An 18,457-nucleotide genomic window follows, 5' to 3' on the forward strand; every position below is an offset into this window, starting at 1 on the left:
TCACTTTAAGGTGCTTTCTTTTTTTCATAGCTTTGTGGGTTCATATGTATATAGGAATACAAGTGTTAACTGCGTTAAAGCCTTTAATTTTTCTTGATGGCAAGATCATGCAAGGTCACCCCACTTCAAACAAAAGATTCATTTTCTATTTAGTTGTTTTCCTAGATACCAGCAGATATTTGTGTTTCATTTGATAAAGATCAAAGCTTTTCACCTAAATCAGTCAGATTCGAAAAAAGAAAAGAAAATGAGCAGTGTCATTTTAAATGTTTGAAAAAAACTACCCTCCTCTGAAGATATAAAAAGTGTGTTAATGCTGATGACAGAGACCTTCAAATAAAAAAAAACCCTTCGAGATTCCTCTTCTCTCTCTTTTTCTCTCTCTCCCTCCCTCCCCATTTGCTATACAGCAGCTGTGCCTCACACAAATTCACATGAATGAAAATATTTGGGAGAGAAACCACCCCCTTAGCTTGTTTTCCATATGACTTTCCTGTAATTATTTTGTAAACTGTTCGCACAACAATATATAAAAACATCTGCAAAAACAGGTAATTAATGTGTCAAGCTAAACTAATGCATTTTTATGGTGGCCATGCTTCGTCAACTGTAATTATAACTCTTTTTAAGCAAATGATGATGTGTTTGTTGCAATGTGAAAGTGGTTATTTTAGATGCTCTGTTCACCGTTACTGCAAACAGAATATTAAAAAAAAAGGAGGGGGTGCGACTCTACACAGCTTACTACGCAACGTATACAGGCTTCTAGCCATTTGCTTCCCCTCATCGCAAACCATCTTATTACGCTTAAAGGGTTGATCTTTCTTTTATTTGGATCGGCAACTGTGCTGGTCAGGTCAAATTGAATTCTTCTTGGCCACAGACACGCAGAAACAGAGGTCACTGCCTTGTACTGGCAGTCAGACCCTTGGTACATCAAGCTTAGTATTCTCAAGAATGACTGGCAGCACCTCTCCAGGGTTTTAGTAAGGGGCAGCCCAAAGTCCTATCTACTTGGGGACCATTTTGTCTCCAAGGGCCAGATCTTTATCAGGATCCACCTCAAGGGTTAAATATGATAGGTGGGTGGGGTTTCAAAGCATGTTGGGACTTCAAAGCGCTTGGCAGGCAGCAAGGTGATGCTAAAAGGCTTTTTGCTATGTTTCAGCAGCCCCTGGTTGCCGCAACTGGTTGTCAGGCACCCTGGAAGCTGCGGAAGGGGGTCGATCGGCAGGGCCAAGCCTCACCCATGTATGAGTTCAGGTACGGGGTACATGGGTGTTGCTTGCCCAAACTAGCCTTGCGGAAAGTTGGGTCTATGTGGTGCAGATACCCCAACCCTGCCCTACCTTGGAGATAGTGAGGATTGAACCTGGGAACCTCTGAATGCAAATGAGATGCTCTGCCACCGAGCTACAGACCTCCTTCTCCAATCGAACCTGGGATCTTCTGTATGCAATGCAGATAAACAGAAAAACCTGTCTCATTCTTCACCCCCTCCTTCTGCCTCAAATATCCAAGCCCTGCCTCATAACCTTATGCAGGAACAGTGTTCCTGCAACGACACTAGTTTTGACACTGTTTTTTTTTGTACAGCCAATACATCAAGTATGATGCGCAGAATATTTAATCTGTCCAGTGTTTAAGCTTAATAATTCATTAAAACATTGACTGTAACTGAATTACAGCATGACCTATGGTGGGTCAAAACTGCAGCACTAACCAGGTATAGAAAGTTAATATTGCATCTCGAGCCTTGCTTACAGGAATAAGATAATAATTTGAAAAAACTACCCTATAAAAGCACACTAACTGAAAGCAAGATGAGAGTTGCATTCATTCATTTATGGTACATGTCAACTACATTCCTTGGTAGGCTTCAAAAGCAAATGAGAATCAATTTGTGTTGTTGTTTTTATCAATAAAGAACTCTGTTAATTTCACAGTAGAGGCTTCGGGGCTTGACAACTGCAAGCAGAGGGATGAGGCGCTCTCTGTGTGGAAGTCATTTGTTCAGGAGAGGCCATTTGAGGGAAGTAGCATTTGATCATCAATAAACGCCAGCCACATTAATAATAATAATAAAAAGATTAGAAGCCTCTAGAATTGCCTTCCCCCAACCTGATGTCCTCTAGATGTTGTTGGAGTAGAACTCCTATCACCCCTAACCCCTGGCAATGGCTGGTGGGAATTGCAGTCCAAAACATCTTGAGGATTCCTGGATGAGGACACCAACTTGAGGACTCCAGTGCATGTAGGTTAGACTAAAAGATTTACAGAAAATGTTTTGGAGATGTGATATAAACTATAGCTCAGATAAGTCTTCCCACTGACGCCAGGCGCCATTCTGCACGTCCCCTTGTTTCTCACAGAAAGAGTATTGGATCCTATGACAGGATATCAGGCAATGTCTAAGGTTGTGCAAGCGGGGTTCAGTTGTCCCAGTGGGACTTCCTTTTCCTCTCCGTCCTCCGCCACCCCGTTCCACTTGTGCCCCAAAACCTGCTTGGAAGGTGTCCTCATTTCCACCACCACCACCACCAAGCATTGCAGCAGCTCCGTTTAGAAAACTAAGAAATGCTCTACTGTAATGTTGAAATTCCACTCCTAACGTTCATTTATCTAGTTATTCAATGTATTTTAGTACATACATATTTTAGCTCTTTAGTATACACACACACACACACACACACACACACACACACACACACACAGCTTGCTGAGCGGTTTACAAGAACAGCTGTAAGACAGTTCCTGCCCTCAGGTTTCCAATCTAAAAAGACACAAGGGAAAGGGGAGAGGGGTGGAGAAAGGGGGAAGCAAGCTGAGGCTCGGCATAGCTTCATCGGATGCTTCGAATGGCTCTGAAATACTGTCCAAAGGGCCAAGGCCCTTTAAGGAAGACCCATTGAGGTGGGTTTTTTCCAATTAAACACCCACATAGCTGCTGAATTCACATGCCCACAAATCACAGCAGCATGAGATTCATGCCACAGGACAGGAGTCCCCTCGCTGCTGCTTCGGGATGTAAATAAGGTTTTGGCCTTCTATGGAGAAGGAAACTTTCCTTTGACTATCTCTCAAAATCTAAGATGGAGCACTTCCCAGAATCACTACAGCCTCTTTCTTTAGGCTGGCATTTAAAGGATCTGGTTAAAGGTGACGTAAGATAATTTTGTTTCCTCTTCTTAGCTGGTTCTGTGAGAATGGGTGCTTTATTGTGCTGGTTGAAATTTCAAATCTGGGCTTTGGATCAAGACAAAACACGGAGGGAGAAGCAACGGCTTCTTACTGCCGACAAGAAAACAAAATGGTGCCAGAAGCGCTCCGTGTTCCAGCATAAAGACTACAGAAACAGGAGGAGGCTGTTTTCATAGCCACGTTCTGAGGTTGTTCACACACAACCTCTGAACAGTGGGGAAGGAAGGCGCGATATTTTCCAGTTCCCTTTGCATTCTGTTCTGGAAGAGCTTTCAATCCAGCAAAGGCAGAGATGGCCAAGAATCAGAGCAGCACAAAAGGAACTTGTTAGGCAACAAAGAGGAACCTAGCAGACGCCTGATCCTGGGAAACCAGCTACAGCAGCTTGAACAGCAAACAGAACTTTAGATACAGGGGCCGCAGGAAAAATATTTGTATTACACGCTTCCTGGAAGATACTGAAGTATCTTCTTTTTTCATTTTTTGCAAATTGAATTGCAAAAAAAGGGTAAAACAGGGAACCTGTGGCTCTCTAGACTTTTGGACTACAACTCCCATAATTCCTGGCCATTGACCATTCTGACTGGGGCTGATGGGCCTCAGATTAGCTACCCATAGCACTGGGTGTATTTTGCTGCCTTTGTACAAGGACATCTTCACACATTGCCAAACTTCCATAGACAAGTCTCTTCCATGTAGGAAATTGTGAGCTGGTTTGGTGTTTAGTGTCAGCCTAGAGACTGGGAGACCAGGGTTCAAATCCCCACTCAGCTATTAAGCTCAATGGGCGGCCATGGACCAGACCACTGCCTCTCGGCCTAACCTACCTCAAGACTGTTGTTGTGGGGATTAAATGAGGACTGGGGAATTTTGTGTGCCACCTTCATCTCCTCGCAGGGAAAAGGTGGAAGATCAATGCAATACATAAAACAAAATAGGAATAAATAAAGAGCAACCTGATGCAAGGAGAAGGGCAGTGGAGGTGCTACTAGGAAACACTACCCAATTAGCCCATGCAGTGCTCTGTGAGAATTGGCAACAGGGGCCCAGAACATTCCCAGGATGCTCTGTGGCAAGCAGAGACTCCGCAGCCAATATTTATTTATTTAAAATAGTTTCCATTCCCTGCTTTCCTCTAAAATGCTCAAGGCACCTCACCAAATAATAAAACACTACCATGTCAACTTGGGAAGAATTCCCTGAAGGTGGGGAAAAAACAAATAGGAAAGCCACTGCTTTTGCTTATAAGGGAATCAGATTTCTCGCTTGTTGATTTTTGAATCAACATTGAAGACAGGGAGGGCAACGTAGTTATGTGGCACATGGGTCATTCGAGGACTACTGCAAAGGGTCAATTAAGAAGGAGGCTGCTCACTAAATCAGAGGGCAATCAATGGGCCTGGAGGGGTGAACCGACCTCAGACTGCTCTGCAAGCTGATCAAAGACAGGAGGGGCACCATCAGCTCTACAGGAGGCCCGATCGTGTCTTTCTTTACAACTGGAGCTGCAAAGGGCAAGCAGAGCCAGCGTAGCTCCAGGGCAGGGATGGGGAACCTATGCCACACCAGGTGTTGGTGGACTACAACTCCCACCATCCCTGCCCACTGGCCATGGTAGCTGGGGCCGACAGGAGTTGAGCCTGGCAACATCTGGAGGGCCACGGGTTCCTTATCCCTATTCTGGCTGTTGCCGTGTATGCCAGTGGTAGTTAAAGAGGACGGTGGTCTCCATCAGCCCCAGCCAGCCTGGTAAGTGGGGTTGTAGCAACACCTGGAGACAATCATGCCGGACATCCCTGAAGTAACTCATCTCGCAGGGTTGTGAACTCTGGGCCTCAGCCATGCAATTGCATTAAGGGTGAGGAGGCTTTGGCCCTCCAGATGTTGATAGACTACAGGTCCCATCGGCCTTGACTATTGGCCATGCTAGCTAGGGGCGATAGGAGAAAGGGGAACATGAGTGGCAGCTTCACACACGAGGGTTCCCAATAGATAAATGTGTGACAGATGTAGTTTAGCAACATCTGGGGCCCCATGTTACCCCTGCCAAGTATCTCCCTAGTCAAAGCCCTAGGACCGCCACCATGACACGAAGAGGTTTCTTCTTATCTATCATGCTTTTGCTTTGTTTTTTGTTTTGAAGGTCATTACCCAGCCTGTGCTTTAGGGTTAAGTCGGATTTCAAATATATAAACACACAGCTGGATCATTTCCAAGCCAAAGCAAAAATAAAATCCTTCCGTCTGGTCCTGCTCTCTTGTTATTTCGCTGGACACTGTTGTCCTCGCTCTCGCTCTCGCTCTCTCTCCTTGGACCATCCCCAAGGAACAGAATTTGGGCCAAGAGGTTTCACTCCTTGTACCTGAGCCTTGGGCAGCCATCAGGCGCTACTAGTTTTCCAGCTTCCAAACGGAGACTGGCAGGCGACCGCTTTTGCCCTGAAGCGACAGGCAGATCAGTTTTCTTGGAGAGACTTGTAAGTGGAAACCATGTGACAGAAGAGCGATGAGGGATGGCGAAAAACAACAGCAACAATGCTGTACCACCAAAGGGTTCCAAATCCACTGATAAGCAAGGGTAATTTCCTTGACAGTTCTGTGCCTCAGAAGATCCAGCTCTCTTCAGCAGCTTGGCACCATGGCCAGCATTTCTTGGTAGAACTATACCCAGGATGAAAGGGTGAAGCCACAGAGATATAGGCACAACTCCTTGAGTTTCAATTTCTCTTGGTTGGAAAGCACATAAACGTTAACACCAAGGGGAGGGTCGCGGCTAGGAGCATCTCTGTTGCACACAATGGGGTCTCAGGTTCAACCTGCTGCCAATTGATGTAGACATGGAGATGGACCAAAGCTTCATAGGCCAATTCAGACGGTGGATCCAAGGAGAAAATAGCAACGCTTGCTTCCACTGTTGAGCGCTGAGTGATGAAGAGGCTTTGCTCTGGTTATCAAGAAACGGGGAGGTTTACACTGATGGGTTTAAAGCAGCGTTTCCTGAAATGAGAGCTGCCACCCTCTGGGGGGAGCTGGAATGTTCCAGGGGGGCGGTAGTGGCCTTGGGTGCCATTGCGGGGCGTTGAATAAAAATAAGGGGGCAGCAGAAGCAAAAAGAAAGAAGGTTCGTCCTTCTCATTAGGATTATTTTCAATGCTATTCATAATTTTTATGTTAACGTTATCCTTCATTGTCTTAACTTTCTGTGTGCAATGCGAATGTTACTATGGTTCATTTTAATAAATAATTTTATCACTTCAAGCTTCAAGGTGTCTTCTTTGCAACAACATCTTTCTTTACCATGTCGTAGGATGTAGGTAGAAATAGAGGTACATAAAAAAGAACGCATATTTGTCACTGCATCTTCCTGTTTGTTCACTTAAAGGTGGTAGATTTCGGGGGGGGGGGGGCTGAGTATTTATTTTTTTCTGAAAAGAGGGCAGTAGGCCAAATAAATCAGAGAGCCCCTGGTTTGGAGAGACTCTTTCTTTTTAATTGATTATTATTATTTTCTCATATACAAAACCAATATGTCCAAAATAACCTTAATCCACAGTTTCCTATATTGATACACCTCTAGTAAACATCGGTTAGAGAGACTCTTTTAAGAAGCCCTTCCTCTCCTAAGTGCATGGGGGCCTCTCTCCCACTGTCTGGCGCTCTCATTGAGCCACACTGTAGGCTGAATTTTAGTCAGAATAAATGTTGTTCCTGTGAGTGGAATTTGGCATAGGACTGGACTGTATCAAGGCTGCAGGGCCTCACATCTGAGGGTGTAATGCAGACCTCCAGGCCTCTCTATCTGGTCCTCAGGACTCTCCCTGGGCCACACCTCCTCAGCCACACACTCCACTCTCCTTGAGCATTTTTGCCTTGCAGGAATTGAGCATTTTTGCCCTTGAGCATTTTTGCCCTTGAATGCCCCTTGCTTGCCTGGATGGAGGGGTGTGTGGTACTGTAGAAACAAGCCTGCCACTCACAGGTAAGGTTTATGGGTTTTCTGCTTTGCCTACCTTTTCCTCTGGCCCCGCCCACTTGTGGCCCCCAGGAGGTTGCTCATAATGGAATGTGGCCCTCACTCTGAAAAAGGTCCTGTCCCCCATCCCCTTGACCATTTATGGCCATTACCCATCCTTGACTACATAGCAGTATGAATTCTATCATGCTTTCAATCCAGATGACCCCAGGTTCAAACCCGGTGAGCTCCAGTTAAAAGGATCAGGTAGCAGGCAAGGAGAGAAACCTCTTTCCACTACCCGGGGCAGCTTCCAGTCTAAGCAGACAATACAGTGGTAGCTCTGTTTTCGAACTGCTCAGTTCACGAACGTGGAACCCGAATGCTGCAAAAACCGGAAGTAGGTGTTCCAGTTTTCAAACTTTTTTTTTGGAACATGCTCCATTTTGAGTCCCCCTGTGTTTCCTGTTAGCTGCTAATTTGCGTCGCCCCCATTGCAATTCAAGTCTTCTGTTTCCGATTGCAGTGTTCTGAGGTGATATTTGGAGCTTATATTTGGTGCTTTTGTTTTTGCTATTTATTTTAGTTAGTTAGTTAGTTTGTTTGTTTGTTTGTTTGTTTGTTTGTTTGTTTGTTTGTTTGTTTTAAGGGCTTTTTCAGTTAATTTGTTTTTGTGGCTGTGTGGGTCCCAGTTCAGCTACTGAGTGAGTGCGTGACTGACTGCGGAAATGGATAAAAGCCCCCCATCCAAACAATGACTGTCATCAGTGCAGGTAAGAAAAAAATTAATTTTAATTTTCATCATCTACAATACTGTTTTATTTATTGTATAGTACAGTGCATTGATTATTGCTTTCATTTTATGGATCAATGGTCTCGTTAAATAGTAAAATTCATGTTAAGTTGCTGTTTCAGGGGTTGTTTTTAAGAGTCTGGAACAGATGAATCCATTTTGCATTACTTTCTATGGGAAAGCGCGCTTTGGTTTTGGAACAGACTTCAGGAATGGATTAAGTTTGAGAACCAAGGTACCACTGTACTGGCCAAGGCGGTCAAACAGATTTTATTTATTTATTTATGTATTTAATTGAATTTGTAAACTGCTTAATTGCAAATAAAACCTCTAAGCAGTTTAGAGGAGTTGGGATAAGGCAGCTTCCTATGTTTCCATACATCTGAATGCCTCTGAATGTCTTGGATGTTTTAGTTGAGATCCCTGCATTGCAGGGGGTTGGACTAGATTACCCTCAGGGTCCCAGGATTCTATGATTCCTAATAGTTTTCAAATCCAGCAGCCAACAGAATCATCAGCAGTAGCGTAATTTAAAAAAAAAGTCTAGAGCACTGAAAAGTCTGCTTCCCTTTTTCTTTTTGTATTCTATTCTATCATTTGGATAATAAACGAGGTGATTGTATGTGCCTATGTTAATTAATGGAAGGGAAGCAGATCCCCACTGCACTAAACAAAGCAGGTGGGGAAGAGTCCTTTTAGCAACTTACAGATACAGTAAGAATAAATGCTGGTTGAGATACTGAGAAAAGGCTGCGTTCATCTGATTTTCACACTAATGTTGCATTGTTGGCAGGATGGCAACAGCTCAGTACTACGAACTACTAAGGCATCATATGCAAACCAATCTGAAGTTTTATTGCAGTCGTTTGGTATTTGATGCAAACTCCACAGAGGAAGAGAGAGAACTTCTCAGGAGTTCCAAAAGTTAATGCTCATGAAAATATACCCCCTTCTAATGCACTGGCTGTGCTTAGGAGATCATACATCTCCATTATTATTATTATTATTATTATTATTATTATTATTATTATTGCTATAACAAGTTTTTTTGTCAGTGCTTGCAGCCCCTTTGTGGCACAAGCAAACAAACTAGGAAGTCTTCAACCAACCATAGTTTGGGGGACTACAGTTACCAGCTTCAGAGCAGTAAGGATATTAAACCATGGTGTGAAGTTCATTATTCATCATTGCTTATTAATTTACATACTGCTTGCCTGCCCAAATGGCTTCCAAGTATAAAATCAATTATAAAACCCATACATAATCAAAAGCAGCTTTGAATTTCCTGGTTTGTTCCCAAACTGAAAATGATAGTTTCCCCGTTCAGGGGAAAAAAAACCTGGAAGTTTGTGGCTAATTAGAAGCTTCCTAGTTTGATAGTGGGTTGCCCAAATTCGCTCCCACACATATGGCAAAAGGCTTGTTCACATCTCAGTATATTAAGTCAAGAAAAGATCACCTGAACTGGCAATGCTGTACCTCTTAAACTCACTGCACGTACAGCATATGTAATGTCACCATGAGATTCTTGCAAGAGGACATGAGAAGTGGCCTTTTGGACTATATAAATTATAAAACTTAATGCTGTGAACTAAACGAGACAGCAGTTAAGAGGCTATTGCACTATTACAGTGCAAGGAAAGGAGAGATTTCTGCAAGGCACACCGCGAAGTAAAGTGCTCTAGATCAACTGATAGCAGAAATCATTAAGAGCAAAGATAAAAATCAAGAAGTGATGCTTTTGGTTTTTTGTTCTCCGTGTTCAAGCAACTGAAGTTTGGAAGCTTCAAATCCCACTTACTTGGTGCCACCATGTGGCAATAATCTGTATTGCCACTTTTTCCATCAATGAAGAATGGAAACTGGTTCACAAGCAAAAACATTCCAACACTTGTGTAAATCCTTCTATTCCTGGGGTCCAAACTGTGAAGTAGAGGCAGTGGGGGTGAGGGGGGTGAAGTAGCCTCTTATACATCTTTGAAGGGGGGGGGAGAGAGAGAGAGACAGGAAGAGACAGAGAGAAGGGAGCGAGCAGAAGATAAGTCAGGAATAGGCAACCTTGGCTCTCCAGATGTTTTGGAACTACAACTCCCATGATCCCTGACCACTGGCCCTGTTAGCTAGGGATCATGGGAGTCGTAGTTCCAAAATATCTGGAGAGCCAAGTTTGCCTAAGCCTGAGATAAGTTTTCTCCTGACACAAGCCCACTAGGAAGAATAAACTCATTTGATAAATCCATAGGTAGCTTCCTAACTATTAATGCAGATATGTAAATTCTGCAAGACTGCACTGTTTCTCATGCACCCACATTACTTTCGACAGACATTAACACATGAGAAGAGCTCTGCCGGATCTGACCAACAGCCCCTCTAGTCCAGCATCCTGTTCTTACAGTGGCCAACCAGACACCTGTGGAAAGCCCCCAAGCAGGACATGAGAACCACAGCACTCTCCCTTCTCATGTTCTCCAGCAACTCGTGTTCGGCACAGCAGCAGAAAATAGTTATCACTGTTTGTAGCCGTTGATAGGATTAGACTAATGAAAGGAGGATAAGGCTTTTTCAAAACCATCCAAGCTCCATCACTACACTACCTTTTGTACCTGGCTGTGCAGTTCTGGAATGCTTACACATAAAGGTTGAAAAGCCAGGGTCTGTAGTGCTCAAACCGCACCCATTTAATAATATAAGAAACCAAATGTGAGAGGGAAGCCCTGCTTGAGTGGAGCCTAGCCTGCGCTTACTGAGATCATTCGACCCTAGAAATATTTTGAAGAAAGGGAACGAATGAATGAGGTTGAGGAAGCCACGAATTGTAAAGTTTCCGGTCTCAGCTAATGTTCCAAGGGAAAGGATTCCTCTAACTCCAAAGAAAATCAGAAGAACTTGAGTTTTAAGTGGCCCCTGTGTGGACTTGACAGCATCAAGGCGGCCCTCTTCACCGATAACCTGGGAAGGAATTTCTCTTTTTGGAATATAGGCAAAAAGGATGCATATCCAACAGGGGCAAAACTTTGGCCAGCTTGCCTACTGCAAAAGCACGTTCAACTGAGCTGCACAGCCTTCTTCCCTAGATCAAGCTCGGAGGAAGCCCGCTCCGAAAATCAACGTGAGGCAGGATACAGATTCCTATGGGGCTGGTTAACTGCCAGGAGCAGCTGTGATCTGTGGACAGCTGCCCCACGCTGAGCCTCTGAAATGCAGGTGACAGCTTCTCAGTGAAATACCCTCAGGCCCTGGAGTGGCTCCACCCACCCAGGCTGGTCTCTGGATCCTCCTGGGCAGAAAGCTATGGAAGAAGCTTCTTGTTCCAGTTGAAGAACAAGCACTTCCTGAGCTCTGGCGTACATTCCCATATCCTTTCATTGCCCTTCGGTGCTGATCCCTGGGTTGTCCCTCAGTCCTACCTCCTGCTTTGTCCTTTGGCCCCAAGGCTTCTCCATCCCTCTCCTCCTGGCTCATTTCTGGTCAGCATCCGGCATCCCAGCGCCAACAGTGACACAGTCCCTTTCCTCCTCCTCCTCCTCTCCAAAGTAGTTAAAGCATATAATATGACTTTTTGCTTTAATCGCGATGTTTAGCTTGGTTTTTTTTAGTTGTTGCTTTGTTATCAGTGTTTTATGGACTGTTAATATTTTTTACACTGATGATTTGCTAATTATTCCATTTGATTTGTGCTGCATTTGTGATGTTCTGTTACGTTCCATCATATGCTCCTGCTCTTTATTGTTTGTAAGCCGCTTTCAGGATTCATTTGAAAGGAATGCAGCCTAGGAATACAATAAATCAAATCAAATAGATTTGGAACAGCAGGAGTCAGAAGATAACGACACCAAGGAATGGCCATACTTGTGAGTAGTCAGAGGTCATGTTCAGGGTTACCAATGGACAGAAGAGGCAGGATTAGATGGTCTGATCTAGCAGGGCTACTCTGATGTCCTCACAGGGTGGTTTTCAATTTACACCACAGATAAGGAATCTGTAGTTCTCCGACAAGGATCATGAGAGTTGGAGCCCGGCAACATCTAGGAAGTTGCAAGTCCCCCCCCCCCCATTCCTTAGGAAATGTAAAGGGACCCCTGACCGTTAGGTCCAGTCGCGGACAACTCTGGGGTACTGGCCAAGGGAGCTGGCGTACAGCTTCCAGGTCATGTGGCCAGCATGACAAAGCCGCTTCTGGCGAACCAGAGCAGCACACGGAAACGCCGTTTACCTTCCCGCCAGAGCGGTACCTATTTATCTACTTGCACTTTGACGTGCTTTCGAATTGCTAGGTTGGCAGAAGCTGGGACCGAGCAACGGGAGCACACCCCGTCACGGGGATTCGAACCGCCGACCTTCTGAGCGGCAAGCCCTAGGCTCTGTGGTTTAGACTACAGCGCCACCCGCACCATTCCTACCTTATGCCAAACCTAGTTCAAGACAAACCTCAGGCTTAATAATTTAAGTGGACTCTTTTGAGCACTTAGCAAACTAGCTATGCAGACACAATGCAGCTATTGAGTTTCCTCCCACTGGCAGGAGAATCCCCTGGACAGAGTTCCACTCATGGGATCTTCCAACTGGCGAAAGAGAAGAGGCAACTCTCACCTGAGGTTGAGACATCTGGAGGGCAGCAGGCTGGCAAAAGCTGAACCAAGTTAACAAGAAATGCAGCAAAAATAAAATAAAACACAATATGTAAAACCATACCTTGCACCCCTTCCAGGAGCAGATCCACTCCTTTCCTATAAAAGCCAAACGCAGCCTCATAGTCTTCCTCTTCCTCCTTCTTCAAGGCCAGCTTTATCAGCTCCCCTGCCTTGTCCAGGTAGTCTCGCCTGCCAAGCTTGGCCTTTAAGCTCCCAGTGAACAGGCCACGGCTCTCCCTCTCGCCATCAGGCTTGCTCCATTCGTGGTCAGAAATGGCAGAGGCCAGCGGTTCGGCGGGAAAGCTGAGGCTGAAGGATCTGCTGGGGGAATTCTGGTTAGATGCCATTCCATCATCTAACTCAGCAAGAGAGTCCACATCAACGGTCAAAGAGATCAGGTCGCTGTCGCTTGAGAAACCTGAAGGGCAGAAGGAGAATGGAGTTGGGAAAGAATCTGCTGGGTCATCTACTCCAGAGGTAGCCAACATGGCATCTTCCAGCCGCGGGCAAATATTGGCTGCCAGAGGCTCCAATTTGGCCAGCAAGACCCATGTCCAAGTGTCATTCAGGTGATGTCACTGAGTGATGTCAGCTGATAGGCAAGGGGTCGGGATTTGATCCTTTTGGTGAAGCAGGCCCCTGCCTAGAGCAGGATTGAAGTCTCCACTCATGGTGAGCAGACAGTTCAGTCCTGCTGGGTGCTGCTTCGCCAGCACATTCTCTGAGGGGAATGCACTGGCAAAAACAACCCCTGCCTCCCTCCTCACATGGCACAATCCAAGATTTCAGCTAATCACAGAAGCAACCATTGGCACGACACTGCTACATGCGCGACTGAATCTCAAATCGACCACTCCTTACTCACGCTTACCTCCATACTCTGACTGACTGAGTGTCACGTCATCGAGGAGACCGGCATCCTTCCGAGCTTGAAACCAAAGGGAGGGAAGAGAGGGGAAATATATAGAAGGGAAAGTGGGTGAGTTTCCGTAGGCCGGGACGAGTCACAACTCCTGAGATGACACCTGCATGTGTTATAACTGGGATATACTGAGCCCTTTCTCTAATCTGTGTAGAAATCAAACGACCTTGGCCGCATTCATAGCTCAAAGCACAATAATACATCACTTTAAACAGTTGTGGGGGAAGCCATGAGTTTTTAAAGTGGTAGCACAGTACTTTAAATGGTGTGAGGAAAAAGGTCTGAGAAACCAACCCCTCACTAACAAAAACAATATAAATGAATCACATGCTTATTAAAGACATTGTAGATATGCCAAACTACAGACTTACAACATGGTCCTAGGCACTTTTGCTCAGAGTCCACACAGTTTTTTTAACAGGGCTTACACCCTAAACAAGCAGGCTTAGGGTCGCAAGTGTTAGAAGTGCCTTTTACAGAAAGACAGCTGCATTAAGGTATCTCAATCTCTGGCATTAGCAGGTTTTTATCCCATATCAGCAAAGAGCGGCAAGGTTTGGGACTCCATGCATGCTAACACCAACTACGTTTACATGTTTGCGCGGACCAAAAAATTATAGCTGGAATGCTAATGCTGCCATCTAGAGGAGATGAGGAGGGAAAAGGTGCATTTTTACATTCCTTGACTATGCTATAAATCACCCTACTTGGTGAACTTGGGCTGGAGGCAAAATTTACGAGAGGTAACACGGTGGGAGCCAACCTTCAGAACTGCAGACCGATAGGCTGTCTGTCAGGGAATCCGACAGAGGATCTGCAGGGCCAATCAGTTCAGAGCCAGCATGTACTTCTCCATCCTTGAAAGAGAAAGAGAAATTAGGACTTACTTAACTGTTACTTACTATGAATTAATGCAACTTCCACTTTCAGCGAGAAAAAGACAAGAGCTATAGAAAAACGTGGCCAAGTCACAGAGGCTTCATACTCTCCCCATTCAAAACCAAACTTCTTAAATAAAAGGCTCACTGGTATTTTCACCCATCTGGGGGAAAGGAAAAGTTATACCTCCCCTCCCCACACTGGAAGCCCCCCACACTTGAACGGTATATTTTTAAGCTCATAGTTGCCAACTACATATTTCATGAGTGTGCAGTTTAGCCCTAAGTATCTAGCTACCATAAGCAACACATTCTAAGCAGCCTGCTCAGTGAAGAAAAATATCATTTACTTTAAATCGCCCTTCTTGCCTGCAGCCCTATTCCACAAAAGGGAGCAGTTCTGAAGCAAGTGTGGCATTCTGGCTGCACACAAGTGTCTCCTTTGCGGGCAAAGCTGTTATATTCCCATCTATTCATATATCGAGTGATATACAACACACCAGCACCTCTTGCAATTCGTGGGGAAGACATAGGTAGCAACTTAAGACATGATGTCTAGCTATGACAGCCTCCACTGTCGGAGGCAGGATGACTCTGAACACCAGCTGCTGGGCATTGCAAGAGGGGAGAGTGCTATTGCAAGCGGACGTCCTCCTTGCAGGCTTCCCACGGGCATCTGGTCGGCCACTGTGAGAACAGGATGCTGGACTAGATGAGCCTTTGGTCTGATCCAGGTAGAGCTCTTCTTAACGTCCTACTGACCATGCTAACTGTGCAAGGGTTACCAGAATCTGGTATATGGGTGTTTAAAGACAGGCATATGCCATTCATGCCTACATGCATAGGAAATGAATAGCATCCCTAGCTAGCAGGACCGGTTGTCAGGGTTGATGGGAATTGTAGTCTAGAAACAGCTGGAGACCCAGGTTTGGGAAACTCTGGTTTGAGCTTTCACAAATGCAGGCAAACCAAGGTTCAGAGCTGTATTTCCTAATACCACTTTATTTATTTATTTATTTATTTATTTATTTATTTATTTATTTAAAAAATTGATTTTCCAATATTGACCCAATATTACCACAGTTTTGCCAATTATACAGATTCCAATTAATGTCAAAATAACTCCAATTGATTCCAAATTTATACAATTTAATTAAAGTGGTTTCCCGCGCTCCTTAATCATTTTTTATGCAGTCCTTATATTGTTGCGGTTCATATTTTTTATTATCATCTAATTGCATTTCAGTTGGTATATTAATCATTAAGATAACGGCTGCATTTTTAACTATTAACTATTCATGTTAATACCTAATCTAACTATCCAAGGATTTCAAATGAGGTGCTCTAATTATTTTCCTCTTCTCTGCATGTGAATATGTTGAATTATAAAGCCCTTGGCCACTAACACCATTTGAAATAATCCCGGTTTCCCCAAAATTATTATGGGAACTACAGATTGTCTAGGATATGTAGTTGTTGGGAGACCCCTGTTTGCCTCCCAGATTTATAATTCCCAGAGTTCTTGTGAAGAGGCATTGACTGTTAAACCACTCTGAAAATTGCATCTCTGTGAGGGAAATAAGGGTCTCCTAACAATTCTCAGAATCCCTGCGACAGGGTGAGCTCCCGTTGCTCGGTCCCAGCTCCTGCCAACCTAGCAGTTCAAAAGCACATCAAAGTGCAAATAGATAAATAGGTACCGCTCCGGTGGGAAGGTAAACGGCGTTTCCGTGCGCTGCTCCGGTTTCGCCAGAAGCAGCTTAGTCATGCTGGCCACATGACCCGGAAAAACTGTCTGCAGGGACAAATGTCAGCTCCCTCAGCCAGTAAAGCGAGATGAGCGCCGTAACCCCAGAGTCGTTCGCGACTGGACTTAACTGTCAGGGGTCCTTTACCTTTACCTTTTTAACAACTCTCAGAACCAGGGCTTTTTTCAGCCAGAACTTGCCAGAACTCAGATCAGGCAGCTCTCAGGTGGGCACCACTGCCATGATAAGAGAACAAGTGAGGCATTCACAGTTTCCAGCACCTCTTTTTCTAGAAAAAGCACTGCTCAGAACCCTTAACAAGCTACAGTTCCGAGAATCCTTTGGAGGAAGCCATGACTGCTTGAAGTGGTATGATACTGCTTTAAATGAATGGTGTGAATGTGGCTTAAGTTCTACTCAAGAGTAGACAAGCTGAAATTAATGGACCTACCAGTAACTTACTAGGTTTCTTTCATTTCAATGGGTCTACTCTTAGCTCATCTTGGCCAAACGCCACCCCACATATAAACCTTTTTAAACGGGTTCCTCCTCCTCCCTCCCTAGGGGAGATCCTGTTTACGTTGACTTGACCTGACTCTCAAAGAGTAGCTGCCTTAAAGAGCAAGGGTGTTGCTTATTCTGCCTAGTTGTGTCACTAACGAGGCGTGGAGCGGCTCAGAAGTTATTTAACCTTAAAGAAATCTTCAAGCTGCTTGCTGTTAAAGAGCGCCGGGATGTTGGCAGAGAACTGAAGCAAGTCTTCTGCGCACTGTCTCCTCTCTTCAATCACGCCTTCTTCAAATCGCCCTGAAACATAAAAAGCATCAACATTCTGAGAAACAATTAAGCCTTTTCCTTGCTTTGTCAAAAAACAAACAAACAACCCACCACCCTACGAGAAGAAAGCCCCGCATCTATGAAGACGACGCATGATCGCTTTGGGAGACAGCGACAAGCTTCACACTTCTCAAAATGCCCCCTTACAATCCTGCCTTCTGCAATCAAATGATATAATCTGGCAGCGGCTCGCAGAACCCAAGATTCCATCCTCTTCAAAAGATGTGCGAAGCAACACTACGGATTAGCCAAGAGACACAAGCATATGTCCATCAGTTTCCAGAAGCTAAATGTTCTAATCTTCCTTGTCACATTATGGATGGCCACGTTCTGCCTTAGCTACAGGCCTAACCCTGCGCAGACTGCATCACCACCTAGCAAAGGCTCTAACTGCACGTGTAAGTCAACGACACAATTGTTAAAAATTAAATACCAGGCGCCAATGGGATTCTTCTTCTTTTTATTTCCCTTCCCTTAATGGTAATTGCTGCACCAGGATTGGGGTGGAGGGGGGGGGGGCGGATTTTACAGAGTTTGCAGCTGGAGAGGGAAAGATTCTATTTCACCTTCCTGAACGCTGCAATCTTGGTACCAGGTGTGGGTCTCCCCCCAGACAGTTATTTAATTTTAAAGACACACAGCGCGATTACTAATCGCATCATTAACATCACACGTAGTTGGGCCCTCAGCTAACATAAAGGCAGAGGCTTGAATGGATGTAGAATGGAATTCTGCTCATGGGATGCTCCCATCAGAAGCAAAGGCAATTTTCGCCCGTTTTCCTCTCCCACCTGCAGCCCCTGTGCATCCCCCCCCCAAACCTGGAAATCTGCTCCGGAGAGCTGGAGGACTGCCCAGAACAGTTGGAGCTGCAGGAGCTGCAGGGGGAAATGTCAGAAACTGGCACCTCCTCCTCCTCCCCCCATCAAAGAGAGCCCCCACTGGATTAAAAGTTCTTATGTGAATAAGAGTCCTCCACTCCACAGCAATGTTCTAGTCAACTTTTTTTTTATTTTTCTGTTTCCAAAAAATGTGATTCATTGCAATATATATGTATTCCGTATCTGCTGTCTGATTTTGACAATTTCGAGATAAGACAGAGTTATGGGATTTGCAGTGGCGGCCCAAAATCAGAGAAAAAAAACTAATGGAGGCTAATGTGGCAAAGCACGATAATTTAATTGCATGATTTGATTTAAACATTTATCTGGATGCCTTTAAATGTATCAGCTCTCTTGACCATTTGTACTCTAATGCGTATTTTCGTTTTATTCTTTTGTCACCTTTTGTATGTTGAATACAAAATAGTAGTATTTTGGTCAATTTTAATGTAAAGATAATATTAACAGTGGTTTCATTTTTTTCTGTGGTTAATATGACCATGATGGCCAAAACAAGAACACAAAACGGTAGTAAGATTTATATTCAGAAACGCTACATAAATACTTTATCTTTCGCATTGGGTGATGAATTCAGCTTTCTCAACCCCACCAGCC

The 18,457-nt window shown here is 44.6% G+C and overlaps 1 protein-coding gene across 2 annotated transcripts in view; it reads right to left on the bottom strand.

Annotated features, from left to right (window-relative positions):
- Window positions 1-18,457, bottom strand: part of RPS6KC1 (ribosomal protein S6 kinase C1) — a 92,996-nt gene that overhangs the window by 48,866 nt on the left and 25,673 nt on the right. For both annotated transcript variants that reach the window (XM_035111306.2, XM_035111304.2), the window contains 4 exons: window positions 16,816-16,931; window positions 14,262-14,355; window positions 13,448-13,504; window positions 12,638-12,994 (listed from right to left, as the gene is read on the bottom strand). In XM_035111306.2, coding sequence (XP_034967197.1) covers window positions 12,638-12,923 — 286 coding nt within the window. In that variant the 5' untranslated portion in view covers window positions 12,924-12,994; window positions 13,448-13,504; window positions 14,262-14,355; window positions 16,816-16,931. The remainder of the gene's footprint in view (window positions 1-12,637; window positions 12,995-13,447; window positions 13,505-14,261; window positions 14,356-16,815; window positions 16,932-18,457) is intronic.

Source organism: Zootoca vivipara, chromosome 3 (assembly GCF_963506605.1).
Source record: "Zootoca vivipara chromosome 3, rZooViv1.1, whole genome shotgun sequence".
Taxonomy (NCBI): domain Eukaryota; kingdom Metazoa; phylum Chordata; class Lepidosauria; order Squamata; family Lacertidae; genus Zootoca; species Zootoca vivipara.